This window comes from Wolffia australiana, chromosome 7 (assembly GCF_029677425.1).
Source record: "Wolffia australiana isolate 7733 chromosome 7, ASM2967742v1".
In the NCBI taxonomy this organism is placed as follows: domain Eukaryota; kingdom Viridiplantae; phylum Streptophyta; class Magnoliopsida; order Alismatales; family Araceae; genus Wolffia; species Wolffia australiana.
In genome coordinates, this window is record NC_135841.1 from 10,332,652 (window position 1) to 10,350,040 (window position 17,389).

The 17,389-nt window shown below is 38.2% G+C and overlaps 1 protein-coding gene and 2 non-coding genes across 7 annotated transcripts; 2 read left to right on the forward strand and 1 right to left on the reverse strand.

Annotated features, from left to right (window-relative positions):
* The first annotated feature begins 1,258 nt into the window (after positions 1-1,258).
* On the forward strand, positions 1,259-1,331 carry TRNAT-UGU (transfer RNA threonine (anticodon UGU)). The gene has a single exon. It is a non-coding gene; the product is annotated as a tRNA-Thr (tRNA).
* A 1,371-nt stretch (positions 1,332-2,702) lies between these two features.
* Positions 2,703-2,789, reverse strand: TRNAS-GGA (transfer RNA serine (anticodon GGA)). Its single transcript has one exon. It is a non-coding gene; the product is annotated as a tRNA-Ser (tRNA).
* A 9,232-nt stretch (positions 2,790-12,021) lies between these two features.
* Positions 12,022-16,199, forward strand: LOC144706073 (vesicle transport protein GOT1-like). Of its 5 annotated transcripts, none has more exons than XM_078578953.1 (8): positions 12,022-12,114; positions 12,225-12,261; positions 12,947-13,023; positions 13,815-13,906; positions 13,982-14,062; positions 15,559-15,656; positions 15,775-15,850; positions 15,993-16,199. In XM_078578953.1, exons 3-8 carry the CDS (start codon positions 13,008-13,010, stop codon positions 16,023-16,025), a joined length of 396 nt encoding a protein of 131 aa, XP_078435079.1. In that variant the 5' UTR covers positions 12,022-12,114; positions 12,225-12,261; positions 12,947-13,007; the 3' UTR covers positions 16,026-16,199. The 5 variants fall into 5 exon arrangements, with proteins under 5 accessions (XP_078435079.1, XP_078435081.1, XP_078435082.1 ...); XM_078578956.1 differs by having other exon boundaries at positions 12,039-12,114; positions 12,225-12,252; XM_078578957.1 differs by having other exon boundaries at positions 12,040-12,114; positions 12,225-12,265.
* The last annotated feature ends 1,190 nt before the right edge of the window (positions 16,200-17,389 follow it).

The window sequence follows — 17,389 nt, forward strand, 5'->3', positions numbered from 1 at the left end:
CTCTGAGTTTGGAAGTTACCACTTAGTAGGTTTCCATACCAAGGCTCAATGCAATTAAGTCCGTAGCGTCTACCTATTTCGCCATATCCCTTTCTTTTTATTTCAGACCGAATTCCATTGTCATCCCTTCCACTTCTTTTATTTATATTTTAGAAATCCAAATGTGGAGTTAATTAAATTAGCTACTGATTTCTATAGTATAGCGAAAAAGTATTTACTGCTCTTTTTTGATCTATTCTCTCGTTTTAACCTTATCAAATGATCCATATCCCAATCGAAATTGATTCTATCATTGATATATCTGCAATTCAATAGTGATAAGATATATCCCTAGATCTATGTCTCTACCAACTTTATTTTTACATCGGTACATGGAATACTGGAACGGTCGATATTTAATCTTCTGTGTTTTGTCCTATTTACTTACTTTACAAATGAAACCAGAAGACGATGATCTGGATTGTATCTTTATCCTTATCTTAGACTAGATCTGCTATACGCCGAATAAAAGAGATGGGACTAATACCAAGAAAAGACTATATATAATAAGACCCTAGTATAACTATAATTGTTCTAATTTGATTTCATTTTTTTATTTTTTTAGATTAAATATTTTTTTTATTGAATTCATCAATTCATATTGAATACATTTTTATAATTTATTATAGTTATATTTAATTATCAATTTAAGTATTTCATTCTTATGAATTTTGATTATATATTAAAATTATATATATATTAGTTCCTTCCATTACTAATTTAACTAATTTATTCAAAAAATTTATTAGTACTTTTTAATATAGTCAAATTGGATTTTAGTTAGTTTTGGTATTGTTATAAAAAACTTATATTCTTATAATATATAAGGTCTAATAGAGTTCTTATAGAATTAAGTAGATTAGCTAATAAATAGTATAGTTATAATAGTTAAGTTAACTACTCTAGTTATTTGTTTTTTTTTGTAATTAACTATAATATAGTTAAGTAATATATTTTTTTATGCTAATCAATGTTTAAGATAAGAATAAATACACAACTATTTACTATTACATTAGACAAAAAGGACTCTAATACTAGACTAGAGAGATATATATAATATAGGCTATATATAAGATAATAATATACAAAAAATATAACATACAAAGAAAAGACTATACAATAATTCTGAAATGAAGAGAAGATAAGAAGAAAATAAACTGAATTGTAAATATTCAAGATACTCATAATTTGCGTGCTATAAGTTAGTTTGGTTATGTGAGCCCGCTTAGCTCAGAGGTTAGAGCTTTGCATTTGTAATGAGATGGTCATCGGTTCGACTCCGATAGCTGGCTTTTTCCCTATTATCTGATTTTTTGATGATTGATGATTGACATCAAAAAAAGTCAAAAGACTGCTCTTTTTTTCCTTTCGTGAAATGTTGAGTTGCTCATTTATTATATTATGCGACATTAACTTCCACCTATGAATCAAAAATTGGAGTAATTAGATTTCTATCCAACAACTCTAGAAAGAACACCCATCATAAAACGTAGTCTTAATCTCGTATCTATATCTCTATACATGTATCTCAATATATATGGATATCTATCTATAACTATAAAATCTAAATAAACTATAATAGAAAATATCTAATTCTAATAAAACATGTAAAAAAATGCGTATATATAGATACAATTCCATTTCGTTCTTGTTTCTAATACTTACGTAGATTTTTCTTTGCTTTGTTTATGCTTTAGTTCAGCCTTAATTTAGATTTTTTTCTATGAAATTTCAATAAAATAATAACATAAAGGAGTTTTTATGTCTCGTTACCGAGGACCTCGTTTCAAAAAAATACGCCGTCTGGGGGCTTTACCAGGACTAACTAGTAAAAGGCCTAAATCCGGAAGTGATCTTAAAAACCAATTGCGTTCCGGTAAAAGATCACAATATCGTATTCGTTTAGAAGAAAAACAAAAATTGCGCTTTCATTATGGTTTGTGCATATCGCTGGAAAAGCCAAAGGATCAACAGGACAGGTTTTACTACAACTACTTGAGATGCGTTTGGATAGCATCCTTTTTCGATTGGGCATGGCTTCGACTATTCCTGCAGCCAGACAATTAGTTAACCATAGACATGTTTTAGTTAATGGTCGTATAGTAGATATACCAAGTTATCGTTGCAAACCCCAGGATATTATTTCAACAAAGGATAATCAAAGATCAAAAGCTCTGATTCAAAATAATATTTCTTCATCCCCCCATGAGGAAGTACCAAAACATTTGACTCTTGATTCAATCGAGAATAAAGGATTAGTAAACCAAATAATAGATAGTAAGTGGATCGGTTTGAAAATAAATGAGCTCTTAGTCGTAGAATATTATTCTCGTCAGACTTAAACAAACAAAAATCACAAGGAAAGGCTTGGATAATTTTGTCCCCTTTTCGGAGAGAGAAAAATAGCTAAGGGAAATCCAAGTTTAAGCTAAGGTCTTTTTGATCTAGATTTTTCCTAATTCTGTATTACAAGAATCAGGAGTAAATTTTTTATTCCTTTTTCGCGTTTTTTGGTATTTTTGTACTACAGTAATTAGGAATAGAAAATATCATTTTTCATCTCAAATAAAGGTAGAAATCTTATAGAGGAGAAATAAAGGTATAAATCGTTATTTAATAAATTGTGTTAAGTAGCCTTGGTGAATTAAGTGAAGGTAGAGAAAAGGAAAGAGAGGGATTTGAACCCTCGGTAAACAAAAGCCTACATAGCAGTTCCAATGCTACGCCTTCAACCACTCGGCCATCTCTCCTACATAACATAATCTTATTATTGACCACAAACCGACTGAATAGCGAGTAATTCCTATTTTTGCAGTATAGGTATAGCCAATCCATTCTAATGATGGAAATAGAAAAACTTTTCCACAAAAAAAATACTAAAAAAAAACAGTCAATAGATTTTTAGAATTAAGAACGCTCGTCTTCATCTTCACGCTCGTCGCGCCTCCGCTTGCTAAGGCTTTTCCGCGCTGGGCGGCTTTGCTCATGCACGAAGGGCGGGAGAGGTTCAGAACGGAGCTCCAACCGGAGCGGACCCCTCCTCTCAACTATCTAGTTAAATTCCCAAATCACCATATACTCTGGAGAGGACCCCTCCTCTCAACTATCTAGTTATATTTTAAAGAATAAAGGACAATTAAATTTTTATTGAATAAAGTTAATGATTTGTGACAATGTGAACACCGTAAAATTGATTTCATCATTGAGAGGAACATGATGATCTAACCCGTTACATATAGAGAAGAAATAATGAAATACTAAAGCCTCTTAATCAACATATGCATTAAGATTATTTGACCTCATTGGATTGAATTGGCTATTAATAATTTTTTTATTATGAATTTTTAAAAGTCAATACCAAAGTCTATTTTGATTTCATATTTTAAGAATGAATAAAAATTAAATCTTACCGTTAATTATGATTATGAGTTTCATATTGAGAACATATGTATGACCCATTTTGTTTTTGATGAAGTTCTAGTACATTTATACATAAAGTTTGAGGTGATATCATTCCAAGAAAACTGGTTGGTGCAGGATAGTGTAGTCTCTAAATGTAGAGCTACACATGGAAGAGAACAATTGACAGGATTGTATTATGTAACGAGATCACTTAAACTGGTTGTTGTCTGATTTTATCTTCATGGCAAGTGAGGCAGCATGCATGGCCAACAACACAAGAGGTATGAAACTATAGAGATATTTGGGTTGATTTACGATTCTAGAAAATAATTAGGGAAGGATAAATCACTCTATAAGAAGAGTTGAGAATATTGCAAAGTTGTACGTAAATTGCCTGTCTTTGGTCTCATACCCTCCCTTCTAGTAGGATGATTAGTGGTGTGATATATCAGACGTTAGATAATTAGACACTCATTTTCGTGACAAGCACACACTTATATATTTGAAAACACTATATATAATCAATGGGACCAACCTAATTCATCCCCTTTTGGTCGATTCACCACTAAAAAATATAAAATATAAGAAATAAAGTAATGACCAAGAATTAAATAACTTATGAAACTAAGAAACGTATTTCATAATATTATGGTAATCATCCACTATGATGATTTTATTGTGACCTGGTGTTGAGTGGTCGGGTTTTTTACTAATGAGTAACAAAAAAGATTACAAAAAATAGGATGATCCATAAACTTTCCCCAGAAAATAAAACGTGATTTCAATCATACACCTGCAAAGAGAAAGATTAAAAATGGCACACTTTTATCTTGATTAATGTTTGTTCGTTATTATTTTATTGGTTTATTAGTTGATTAATTTAATATTACATGTTATCATAAAGTGAACAAAAAAGTGCTTAGAAATTTGATTAATGTACAACGCCACCCAAGCGTTGAATTAAAATAAAATACATAATATTGCTTGCACTCATGCAACCCATAAACAGTACATGGACAGTCTAACCCCTACAGGGAAGATATCATAATGACCATCAAAACATACAAATTATCTCACTGTCTGTAGAGAGTTTGGAGCACAAGAATCTTAGTTTGACGTCATGATTTGAGGGTACGAAATGGAAATCATTTGAAGTGTGGAGCTTATTTCATAAGACTGAGGACCTGCTGTTGAAAATAGAGAGATAGATAATTAGAATGTTATCTAAAAAAAAATTAAAAAAATATGTTAAGAAGGGGAAAAACTTACCCAACAGAAACCATAAGGCACCAACTTTGTATAATATCAACAATCTATCACAAAATATGGTGATGCAGTGGTAATTAGGAGGAAATGGAGGGGATTATGGTGACCTGGAAACATAGGTATATACTAGGGTTAGGGAGTATGGTGAGATGTAGTAACATGGGATATTGCTTTCTATGGGGAACTGAAGTGCTATGTGGGTGTAGGAATAGGTGGTGAAAGTGATGGTATCTTGGTGCCAGTGACGGGAGGGGATTTAACATAATACTTGGGAGGGGAATGGTATGTGATGTAGCATGTAGGCTCATATGGTGTACAATAGTGGTAGGCAGATGGTTGATATGGGGGACTTTGTTGTAAAACGTGTGATAGGGCGAGTTGGGAATCTTACTGGTACGTTGAAGCAAGTGGTGAACTAGAACACACACAATGTTTAGTTTATTGGAGTAGGAGCCAAAGTTAGTAGGAGAGGCAGGTTGGAGCAGAAGAAGGCAGTGAACTGGAAAGGTAGGTAGGGATATGTGGTGAATATTGACGCTAAATATTTGGGAGTGGGGGAGGTGGATAATTGTAAGGATATGTTGGAGGGGTAGTGGGTGGGACATTCGGATGATATGTAGGTATTGGTGGTCGGGATCTATGAGTTGGGGGTGGAGGAGAAGGCTTATTATAATAGTATTTGGGAGTGACATGATTAGGTTTCTCACATTCCTTGTGAGACTTCTTTGAGGCAAATGCAAAAGGTTTGGACTTAAGGATTACGAGATTTTGAGAAGCAAAATGTACATGGAGCTTGCCACCTTTATTTCCTTCATTAAGATTTGTTGGAATGTTGCAAAGGGAGCCCTTGGGTGCAGCATATAACTCTGCTTTGCAGTTTTCAGCTCCATGTTTCAAATGTTTGTATCCTTCCAAATTAACAGTGTACTTTCCATTTCTCTTCGTCTTCGCATAAACTATAATATTCTTGAACCCATGCAGACAGCTCACCTTCACTATCGCTCCTGATTTCATGATTTAAGAGGAAACATATTTAAAATAATAATCACAACAATAGCATGAAGAATAGATTTATTACCTTCAAGGTGTCTCCTCCCATGTGGTTTGGTTTTATTGCTCCAATCATAACACTTATAGCAATATACCTTACCGACAACTTTTACCTGCAAGGTGGAGTATGGATAAGGAGATGGCAGTGGTGGTGACTTGTAAGTGTATGGTGGAGGTAGAGAAGGACATGGTGGGGGATGTGATTTATGGAGGTAAGCTGGAGGCGTAGAAGGAAAGGGTGGTGGGGCCGTCTTGTAGGTGTATGGTGGTGGTAGAGAAATATATGGTGGTGGGGGTGAATTGTAGAGATAAGGTGTATGCGGAGAAGGAGAGGGTGGTGGGGGCGACTTGTAGGTGTATGGTGGTGGTAGAGAAATATATGGTAGTGGGGGTGATTTGTAGAGGTAAGGTGGAGGTGGAGAAGGCGAGGGCAGTGGTGGTGACTTGTAGAGATAAGGTGGAGGTGGAGAAGGAGAAGGCGGTCGGGGCGACTTGTAGGTGTATGGTCGAGGTAGAGAATGATAGGTTGGTGGTGGCAGCGAATTGTAGTAGTAAGGTGGAGGTGGAGGAGGCGAGGGTGGTGGAGGTGACTTGTAGAAGTAAGGTGGAGGTGGAGAACGAGATTTCGGTGGGGGCGACTTGTAGGTGTATGGTGGAGGTAGAGAATGATACGTTGGTGGTGGCGGCAAATTGTAGTAGTAAGGTGGAGGTGGAGAAGGCAAGGGTGGTGGGGGTGACTTGTAGAGGTAAGGTGGAGATGGAGAAGGAGAAGGCGGTGGGGGCAACTTGTAGGTGTATGGTGGAGGTAGAGAATGATAGGTTGGTGGTGGCGGCAAATTGTAGTAGTAAGGTGGAGGTGGAGAAGGCGAGGGTGGTGGCGGTGACTTGTAGAGATAAGGTGGAGGTGGAGAAGGAGAAGGCGATGGGGGCGGCTTGTAGGTATATGTTGGAGGTAGAGGATGATAGGTTGGTGGTGGTGGTGGTGAATTGTAGTAGTAAGGAGGTGGAGGAGACGAGGGTGGTGGGGGTGACTTGTAGAGGTAAGGGGGAGAAGGTGAGGGTGGTGGCAATGACTTGTAGAGATATGGTGGAGATGGAGAAGGAGAAGGCGGTGGGGGTGAGTTGTAGGTGTATGGTGGAGGTAGAGAATGATAGGTTGGTGGTGGTGGCGAATTGTAGTGGTAAAGTGGAGGTGGAGGAAGATAGAGTGGTGGGGACGACTTGTCGAGGTAAGGTGGAGGTGGAGAAGGCGAGGGTGGGGGAAGTGACCTGTAGAGGTAAGGTGGTGGTGGCGACTCATAGGTGTATGGTGGAGGCAAAGATTGAGATTGCGGTGGCAGCGACTTGTAGGAGTAAGGAGGTGATGAATGAGGTGGTGACCTGTAGAGATAAGGTGGAGGTGGAAAAGGAGATGGGGGTGGTGGAGACTTGTCTTGGTAAGGTAGAGCAGGAGAAGTATATGGTAGTGGTGGAGAGTTATAGGGGTATGCTGGAGGTGAAGGAGACATAGGTGGGAGCAACTTGTAGGAAAATGGTGGAGGAGTTTGCATGGGGGCCGGAGAATCATAGACATAAGGCTCAGCATAAGCAGCTGCCAAGTTGGTCATGGAGAAGATGAGAACCAGGGCCACATTCATGATTGGCTGCAGCCCAAACCTTAGCATCATCTCCTGGAGCATGAACAAAAGAATCGAACAATACTTTAGATGGTGGACAGTATCAACTCTAAGGGGAATTTATAGGGGTGATGGGACCATAGAACTCAACCCTTCATTATCTTGTAAATCTTCACACGGTCTGGAACAATACAGCCATTACTCGGTCGTTCAATTAGTTGGTACTAACATTACTACAGAGCTAGTCCTAAATAGCGTTTAAACCAAGGTCACCAAGGTCCTTCATACGTCACAGTCGAAGCAGTTGCCACACTGTCACTGACGTCCCAACTCATAGTTTCCCAGCTTCTCTCTGGAGGCAGATATGGCATCCACATATAGTCCTGGACTTCTAATTATCATTCTTGAGTAGTTGCACTGCAATTCCTCAAGTAAATTCTCTGAATAGCGTTTGCTTTCTTTAGATGTCGGTACTATGTACTGATGGTCAGACCACGTCCCTTGTTTCTTTGGGCTCATGAGATTGCTAGCATTGATTATTTTAGTAATGATCTCCGAGGAAGAGATCGTTTCTAAAAGAACGACATGCTCTTTAAGGGCAAGCGTGTGAAATTGTTTACTTCTTGTCGTTCTTTCTACTCAGTAAGTTGGGCGATCCCTCTGTGAGCTGGACCCATCAATTAACAAAGAGGCACTGCAGAGAGAGAAAGAAGGAGAGAGAGAGAGAGAGGGAGAGAAATAGAGAGAGAGAAGAGCGTGAGAGACGGACAAAAGAGAGAGAGAAGAGCGACAGAATAGAGCCTGAGAAAGACAGAGAGTGGGAAGTGAGGGAGACAGAAAAGAGAGAGAGACAGAGAGAGAGAGAGAGAAGAGCGCGAGAGACGGACAAAAGAGAGAGAGAAGAGCGACAGAATAGAGCCTGAGAAAGACAGAGAGTGGGAAGTGAGGGAGACAGAAAAGAGAGAGAGAGAGAGAGAGAGAGAGAGAGAGAGAGAGAGAAGAGCGTGAGAGACGGACAAAAGAGAGAGAGAAGAGCGACAGAATAGAGCCTGAGAAAGACAGAGAGTGGGAAGTGAGGGAGACAGAAAAGAGAGAGAGAGAGAGAGAGAGAGAGAAGAGCGTGAGAGACGGACAAAAGAGAGAGAGAAGAGCGACAGAATAGAGCCTGAGAAAGAAAGAGAGTGGGAAGTGAGAGAGAGGAGAGAGAGAGACAGACAGACAGACAGACACCGAAGAGAAGGAAGAGAGAAAGGGAGAAGTGTGAGAGACAGAGAAGAGAGAGGGAGAAGCGAGAGACACAGAAAAGAGAGGAAGTGAGAGACACAGAGAAAAGAGAGAGGAAAAGTGAGAGGGACAGAGAAAAGAGAGAGGGAGAAGTGAGAGAGACAGAGAAGACAGAGGAGAGGGAGAGAGCGGAGAAGAGAGAGAGAGAGAAAAGAGAGACACAGAAAAGAGAGAGAAAGAGGATAAAGAGAAGACAAAGAGAATATAGAGAAGATAGAGAGAGTGAAGAGCGAGAAAGAGGATAAAGAGAAGAGAACGAGAAGAGAGAGAGGAGAGAGAGAGAGGGAGAGAGAGAACGAGAAGGGACAAGCGTCGGAAGGTAGCCGCTAATACCTCTCACTATCTCTCTCTCTGTGCTTTCTGTCTCGCCTCTCTCTGTTCTCTCTCTGCTTTCCCTCTCCTTTCTCTCTGCTCTCTCTCTCTGCTTTCCCACTCATTTCTCTCTGCTCTCTCTCTCTCTCTCCTTTATCTCTGCTCTGCTCTCTCGCACTCTCAGCTTTCTCTCTCCTTTCTCTTCTCTCTCTCTCAGCTTTCTCTCTCCTTTCTCTTCTCTCTCTCACTCTCTGCTTTCTCTCTCCTTTCTCTCTCTCTGCTTTTTCGCACTCTCAGATTTCTCTCTCCTTTCTCTATGCTCTGCTCTCTCGCACTCTCAACTTTCTCTCTCCTTTCTCTCTGCTCTGCTCTCTCTCTCTGCTTTCTCTCTCCTTTCTCTTTTCTCTATCTCTCTCTGCTTTCTTTCTTCACTCTCTCTCTGCTTTCTTTCTTCACTCTCTCTCTGCTTTCTTTCTTCTCTCTCTCTCTGCTTTCTTTCTTCTCTCTCTCTGCTTTCTTTCTGCTTTCTTTCTTTCTGCTTTCTCTCTTCTCTCTCTGTGCTTTCTTTCTGCTTTCTCTCTTCTCTCTCTGTGCTTTCTTTCTGCTTTCTCTCTTCTCCCTCTCTGCTTTCTTTCTCCTTTATCTCTTCTCCCTCTCTGCCTTCTTTCTGCTTTCTCTCTTCTCCCGCTCTGCCTTCTTTCTGCTTTCTCTCTTCTCTCTCTCTGCCTTCTTTCTGCTTTCTCTCTTCTCTCTCTCTCTGTGCTTTCTTTCTGTTTTCTCTCTTCTCTCTCTCTGTGCTTTCTTTCTGTTTTCTCTCTTCTCTCTCTCTGTGCTTTCTTTCTGCTTTCTCTCTTCTCCTCTCTGCTTTCTTTCTGCTTTCTCTCTTCTCCTCTCTGCTTTCTTTCTGCTTTCTCTCTTCTCCTCTCTGCTTTCTTTCTCCTTTCTCTCTTCTCTCTCTGCCTTCTATCTTTCCTCGGGAGGAAGTCATTGTGGTTTAGTCAAAACCCGTAAGGAAAGTCGTTGCCGATAAAAGGCAGACACTCTTCTTTGCCTTGTTGCACTAACTAGACGATGACCCCCCGGTCTTGGTCGGTCCCAAAGTATAGAGAGAGGGGGAAAGAGAGAGAGATAGAGATACAGAGAGAGAGAGAGAGGTAGATAGAAAGAGAGAGATAGAGATACAGAGAGAGAGAGAGAGGTAGATAGAGAGAGAGATAGAGATACAGAGAGAGAGAGAGAGGTAGATAGAAAGAGAGAGATAGAGATACAGAGAGAGAGAGAGAGGTAGATAGAAAGAGAGAGATAGAGATACAGAGAGAGAGAGAGAGGTAGATAGAAAGAGAGAGATAGAGATACAGAGAGAGAGAGAGAGGTAGATAGAAAGAGAGGGATAGAGATACAGAGAGAGAGAGGTAGATAGAAAGAGAGAGATAGAGATACAGAGAGAGAGAGAGGTAGATAGAAAGAGAGAGATAGAGATACAGAGAGAGATAGAGATACAGAGAGAGAGATAGAGATACAGAGAGAGAGATATAGAGATACAGAGAGAGAGATAGAGATACAGAGAGAGAGATATAGAGATACAGGGAGAGAGAGGTAGATAGAAAGAGAGATAGAGATACAGAGAGAGAGATGGAGGTACAGAGATAGAGAGGTAGAAAGAGAGATAGAGATATATATAGAGAGAGGTAGAAAGAGAGATAGAGATATATATAGAGAGAGAGGCAGAAAGAGAGATAGAGATATATATAGAGAGAGAGGTAGAAAGAGAGAGATATAGATACAGAGAGAGAGGTAGAAAGAGAGATATAGAGATATATAGAGAGAGAGAGGTAGAAAGAGAGAGAGATAGAGATACAGAGAGAGAGAGATAGGTAGAAAGAGAGTGAGATAGAGATCCAGAGAGAGAGAGAGAGGTAGAAAGAGAGATAGATAGAGAGAGAGGGAGGTAGAAAGAGAGATAGAAAGAGAGAGATAGAGATAGAGAGAGGTAGAAAGAGAGAGATATAGAGAGAGAGAGAGATAGAGATAGAGATACAGAGAGAGAGAGGTAGAAAGAAAGAGATATAGAAATAAAGAGAGATAGAGATCCAGAGAGAGGTTTAAAGTGAGAGATAGAAAAAGAGACATAGAGAGAGATAAATAGATAGGGATAGATAAATAGATAGGGAGAGATAGAAAAAGAGCCATAGAGAGAGATAAATAGATAGGGAGAGATAGAAAAAAAACCATAGAGAGAGATAAATAGATAGGGAGAGATAGAAAAAGAGCCATAGAGAGATATAGAGAAAGAGAGAAATAGAGATACAGAGAGACAGAGATAGAGAGAGATAGAAAAAGAGACATAGAGAGAGATTGAAAAAGAGACAGAGAGAGATAGAAAAAGAGACATAGAGAGAGATTGAAAAAGAGACATAGAGAGAGATTGAAAAAGAGACATAGAGAGAGATTGAAAAAGAGACAGAGAGAGATAGAAAAAAAGACAGAGAGAGATTGAAAAAGAGAGAGAGTGATAGAAAAAGAGACGTAGCGAGAGATAGAGAGATAGAAAGAGAGAGACAGAGATACAGAGAAACATAGATACAGAGAGAGATGAATAGATAGAGAGATATTGGAAAAGACACCTAGAGAGAGAGACTTAAATAGATAGATAGAAAGAGAGGGGCAGCTTGGGCGGTCTTCTAGAGTATGGGCCGCGCTAATATCCCTTTTCGTATTCTAGATCAGCCCATCCAAGATCGGCCCATTTAAGAGCCTTAAGGTCGAAGATTTCATCTCGGACGAGAGGGCCTTTGTCCAGAGATTTTTCGTTCCGTCCCAAACCGTCCCGTTCCGAATTAGTCGTCCGGGACGTGCAGAGACGCAGACGGGACGGATTTTCGTCCCACGACGAAAAAGTCGTCCCGTCCGCGAGGTTGCAAGAAAACCGGGACGGAAATTTGTCCCGAGACGAACGGACGGGACGTTTTGGGACTGATATCGGACGTCGGACGGGACGATCTTGGTCCCGTCCCGTCCGATTCGGAACCTCGTCCCGTTCTGGTCCGCGCAGTCCTCTCGATTTCTCAACTGTTTGAAGTAGCTCGAAGTTTCCGTTCGAGATCTTCTCAGAGGGAACATCACGGCGCTCGCTGTTCTCTGAACGGTAGATCATCCCTAACTTCGATTTTTTTCCGTTTCGAGGTTATATTTCGTAGAAATACATTTCTTGGCCGTTTGGCCATCTAATTTTTACTCAGTTTTGGTTTTATTCAGGTGTGGATTTCACCGTTGTCTTGCTCAGGTTCACCTTGTAGGTTATTATTTTTTTTTCAAGTAATCTTGAGTTTCAAATTTAAGTGAAAGAGAGGAGCATACCTTCAATAATGGTTGACCGATGGATAGTTGTTCTTAGATGAGTGCGATATGCATATCCGAAGATATGCGTCTGAAAATTTATAGATACTTTTCTAGATACTTCAGCTCGGTGTCCCATGCAGAAAAAAAGCCTGTCAAAGGTGTCCGACGGGGCATAAAATTAGCTGACTGAAAATCGGAGTCGGTGTAATATAGATCTGAGGATTAAATTTAGGTTTGAAACTTTGGATTAGACTTGCTTCTTGTGTTCTTCGGTGTCTAGCAATTGAAAATCCATTACTGTTTCTGGGGCAAGGCAAATAAATAAAACATAACTAGATAAAATTTCCATCAACTTTTAGACCTCAATTTTTCATGAACATCTACAGAATACCTTTTTTCAGAATAAAAGAAATGCATGAATTCCGAAGAGAATAAAATAGACATGAAATCTGAGCCTTCTCGTGGAAGCAAATTTCAATTTTCATCATAATTCGAGTTATTTGTTTTGATAATCAAATTCAAATTTGTTAATGCTCCGTACTGCTGGATATGTTTTGGTCTTTTGGAGATAATTCAGTGAATTTTGGCTGCATGGCGTTACTAATCACCATATGTTATTCTCTCCTCTTCCTCTCTAGGTTTTATCTCATCTGAGGGCGCAATTTGTCTGGAACTGCTTCGTTGGATCATTTGTCGCAAATGGAGGAGAAAAAAAGTGCGGCAGCTCTATGGATGTGTTTAAAATATAATTAGTGATGAAGCCATTTTTAGAAAAATGAATGGATGATTCTGTAGAACTTTTTTTCCTGCTGTCGCATTTGGATCATTGTGTTGTGTTGACACTATACTTCTGTTCACATTCCACAGTTTTTGAATGTCTTTTTCCATTCGGTCATATTATTTTGCATTGGACATCCAATTCATAGCCTTTTCTTCATGTTAATTATCACTTTCACGTCAGATACGAGATAGCTGTTTGATCACTTCTTAAGGGCCGTGAAAAGACAGAAGTCTAACAGTAGGTTAATAAAGTTGCCTTCAAGGTGGAAATTATAACAGGTAAACGCTGTCAGTATACTTTAAAAAAGCTTAAAAGATAATGAGTTGCTAATTTTGTTTTGAAGAAAAACAATGGGATGCTAAATAAGATGACACTTGAAGAGCCAGCCTGAAAACCTTGAGTTTCAGATCGTTCTTTGCTTGAAAGATTTGCGTTTGTCTTTTTTGTGGCGAGTGTTTCTTATTCTTAAGGAAACTGCTAATTTTTAATATTTAAGAATGTAATTGACTTTTGATATCTAATGCGTATACATTCAAGTTTGGTGCATATGTTTAGGATTGTGTCATGCTGATATTTCAAGATCATTTGTTGATCCAAAATTTAAATTTCACTTATTATGTTTGTTATTTCTTATCAAATTTCTCTGCGAGTCTTTCACATAGCAGGGTTCCTTTCTTTATGTTATTTACTACGTGATAATAACTCTGTGCTCCATGACGTTGTAGAGGTTGGCATTGGCCTTCTGGGCTGTGGCGCCTTCTTTGCATTTTTAGGCGTTCTTCTCTTCTTTGACAGGGGACTTTTGGCTTTAAGTAATGTAAGATTATATTATCTTTATTTCTCCATTTGCTCTTAAAAATTGTACCTTTTATTGTTTCCAATGTCCTTTCAGATATTTTTCTGTGCTGGAGTGGTTATTCTACTTGGTTGGCAGTCCACAAGGCAGTTGTTTTTTAACAAAGCGAACTACAAGGTACAGTACATCGTGAAAAATTATTTTCGAGTTGATGGTTCAAAATTTTCTAAGATTTATCAACAATATATCAATAGAACTCGCTCTTTTAAATAACCCAGTAAAATTTTCTATTTTTATTTTTTGCGTTTAATGTTCTGCAGAGTTATAAACGTGTCTTGCACCCTTTTGTATCATGACCTAAAAAATTTTGAAAAATATGGGGGGTAGCAGGCTTGGCATGTTGGGCTAGAGAGATTGAGTTCGATGGAAACTTGATTCAAAAGAAAAAGCGAAGTTCAATTCATTCTGATGCTCAGATAGCCTTTAGACACAGGAATAAGCAGATCTTTAAAAAAAAAGCCTTTATTGATCTGGTAATGCACGACCCAAAGTATTCTTATCAGATCTCAGGACACATCCATAATAAACAAACACAAATAAAGATGAGTATAGTACATATAATATTGTTGTGAGCTGCCAATAGTAAGAGGTATTAAGGTCCCATTGGATATCATAAAGGTAGTATTTCTTCTCGTTTCATCTTTTGTCAAAACAGAGGAAAATTGGTGTTGATTTCTTGGTTATCGACTAGCTTTAGAGAATGATCATTCTGACTTAGGGTTGATTTCTTGGTTATCGAATATCTTTAGTGAATGATCATTCTGACATAGTGCAGCAACACTTTTCTCGAAGCGGGCAAGTGATAGTGGAATCTGATATAATCAAGGATTTCTGTCCATAGACATACGAAAGTTTATCTGGTTGGCGACAGTATTCTACCCTTGAAGATACTAAAAATATATATTTATTGATTTACGGATCATTCATCATGATTACATTTATGTCTGACAGAATTTAACATTTATGGAGCGTTTCGATTAACACATTGATACCATGGTGGTATCAGATAGGTCAATCCTGCCTTGTTAGACCGTCTTGGAGGAAGCTTATACCAAACCAATGAAGTTCTTGAACTAGAACGTAGAGTGAGAGAGCCATAAGGATCATAAAATGACAATACAAAGAGAATAAAGATCCATAAGGATCGAGAGATCCTTCCCTCTGGACGCTGGCTCCTCCTGCTCTCCAGCCTCTGCCCGTACTGTCTGAACGGGAACTAACCAGTTCTTGAACATCTCCCTTTCTGGTTTCCTGCTCCTTTTACATTTAGCATTCCTTCACATGTGCAAGGGATCAGTCACGTGTGTTCTGGCTTTACAGGCTTTCTATTTGGTGTTCTGGCGATACGTTCTTGAGAAGAACGTATCACACATTTTTCATGATTAAGCTAATTTATGACATTCCCATTTCGAATTAATTTAAAGGCTAATTTGCATATTGACATCCTTTGGGAGCCATCTCTGTGGTTGAATGAGATAATTATTTGTTGTCCTCTCTGTACATATGGGGTCACTTAGAGGCTGCAGTACTTTTCTTTTCAGTCCTTTTGATTTGCTCAAAACTTCCCAAGGTTTAAGTTAAATTAACGAGTCACCGTTATTTTTATCCTTCAGGGTTCAACGTGTTTACTGCTTGGTTTACTGTTGATAGTCTTCCGGTGGCCCCTCATTGGCTTTGTCCTGGAAATATATGGGGCTTCTGTGCTATTCAGGTTTATTTCTTCCCTTTACTTTCAAATCAAACTTCATCATTCTCTGTCCAAGTTTAATACTTTAATACTTTTGGTTAACTTTTCTTTTTTAGTTATTTACTCTAAAAACTTTCGACAGGCGTTTTCTACCATTGCTTACTAACATTGTGAGAGATGTGCCATTTGTTGGGCCGCTTCTTATTTATCCGTTTCAGGTTGTTGTTCTGTCCCTCCTCATGTTTTGCTTTCATTTTTTATTTATTGCAAAAAACAGGTTCTGCGATTGGATCTGAAAACTATGATCCTCATGTTAAACTTTTTATATCTTATTAATGCAATATTTATTTTTTACTGCAGATCCTTGCCCAACTCTGGGGAACTACAAGCTGAAAAAAGAGAAGAAACCCATCAGAAAATCTTAGGCAAGATTCTCAATGATTTGCAGAGGTTCATATGTTTGGCTTTGACAATGTTGATGCGAATGTTTTGTGTCAACTACAATTTTCAAGAATGTAACTCTGTAATCATAATTTATGGGTTTTATGTTCATTAGTTTGTTAATAATTTGTCCTTGTGAAAGCAATTTCTGAGACTGCTCTATTAATGTAATATGACTGCTTTGTAGTATTTTTAGAAATACAAAATTTGAAGTATAACTGAAAACTTGATGTCCCATGCTTTCTCAGCCCAAAAGATAATTCTTGTTATTTAGGTGGTATGAATTTAGTCTAGTTCTTTCCATGGAATGGTCCAATGAATTTAATAGTAGGGATGGGGGAAAAGGTTTTGTTTGTATGAGAATGTGCGAACGCTTGTAAAAGAACATAAACATAAACAATTAAAAGTATAGGTGAACAGTGTTTGGATCCCTTCGTGAACAGACAAAATATTTGGCAATGGGATTTAGGTCTTGGGCAGCTATCCACAGACTATTCCATTCCTCATCGGTAATATTTATTGACTAGTATTACACACTTTTTAGCAATAAAATGAACTCTAGAATGATTATCTTTTAGTAATTTGCTGACTTAAGATGTTTTCCTGTTTGAAAATAGTTTCCAAGGACCAATTCGGATCCTTTCCGCATTAATCTGATGAATGGTTCTCGTAATGGCAAATCAGAGATCTCCCATGTCTTGTTATGTTTTTTCTTATCTGGTGTATCAAGATTTATTTTTTCTATGCTGATATGTTGTTGAGGCCTCATTCGTCAGTCTCCAAAGGAATGACCTTTCTACCATTAAAGATGATACTAGTGAATTTGATGCAGAAGTGGTCAAATTTTTGGGGTTGTGTTTGAGTGCCTTCCAGAGAAATGAAAATTTTAATTTTTTAATCTACTTTGGATATGCATTTTGTAGCATGTGTATTTGTATCATATTTGAATATACCTTTCAATTATTCAGTCGTAAATTTTCACTAAAACATCTAGTGTTTGCGAAACATTAGTGAACAAACCAAACATAAATGAAAAAAGTTGGTTGTCAATTCGTCCATAAACAACATTTATTGGTTGATGAAAACTGAAATCTGGCATCCCTACTCAGGTCTAATCATTTAATTATTTTAGAACAAGTTTTATGTACCAAACTTCAAGACAAAAATAATTTCTAACGGTTCTGAATCTCATTGTAAAAGCACCAGCCTTGACTTCCATGGGGTTCCACTTTCTTTGGATCCCTTGTCTCTGCTCCCATATTGCTTCAAGGATCTCTGGAATCAAATTCAATTATTTTTGTCGAAGGGTATTTTTA

What these genes read in the sequence shown, in the direction of transcription:
- LOC144706073 (XM_078578953.1), top strand. An exon ending in GACTTTTGGCTTTAAGTAAT is followed by an intron (nt 13,907 to 13,981) that starts GTAAGATTATAT and finishes ATGTCCTTTCAG; the next exon opens with ATATTTTTCTGTGCTGGAGT. An exon ending in GGGGCTTCTGTGCTATTCAG is followed by an intron (nt 15,657 to 15,774) that starts GTTTATTTCTTC and finishes AACTTTCGACAG; the next exon opens with GCGTTTTCTACCATTGCTTA.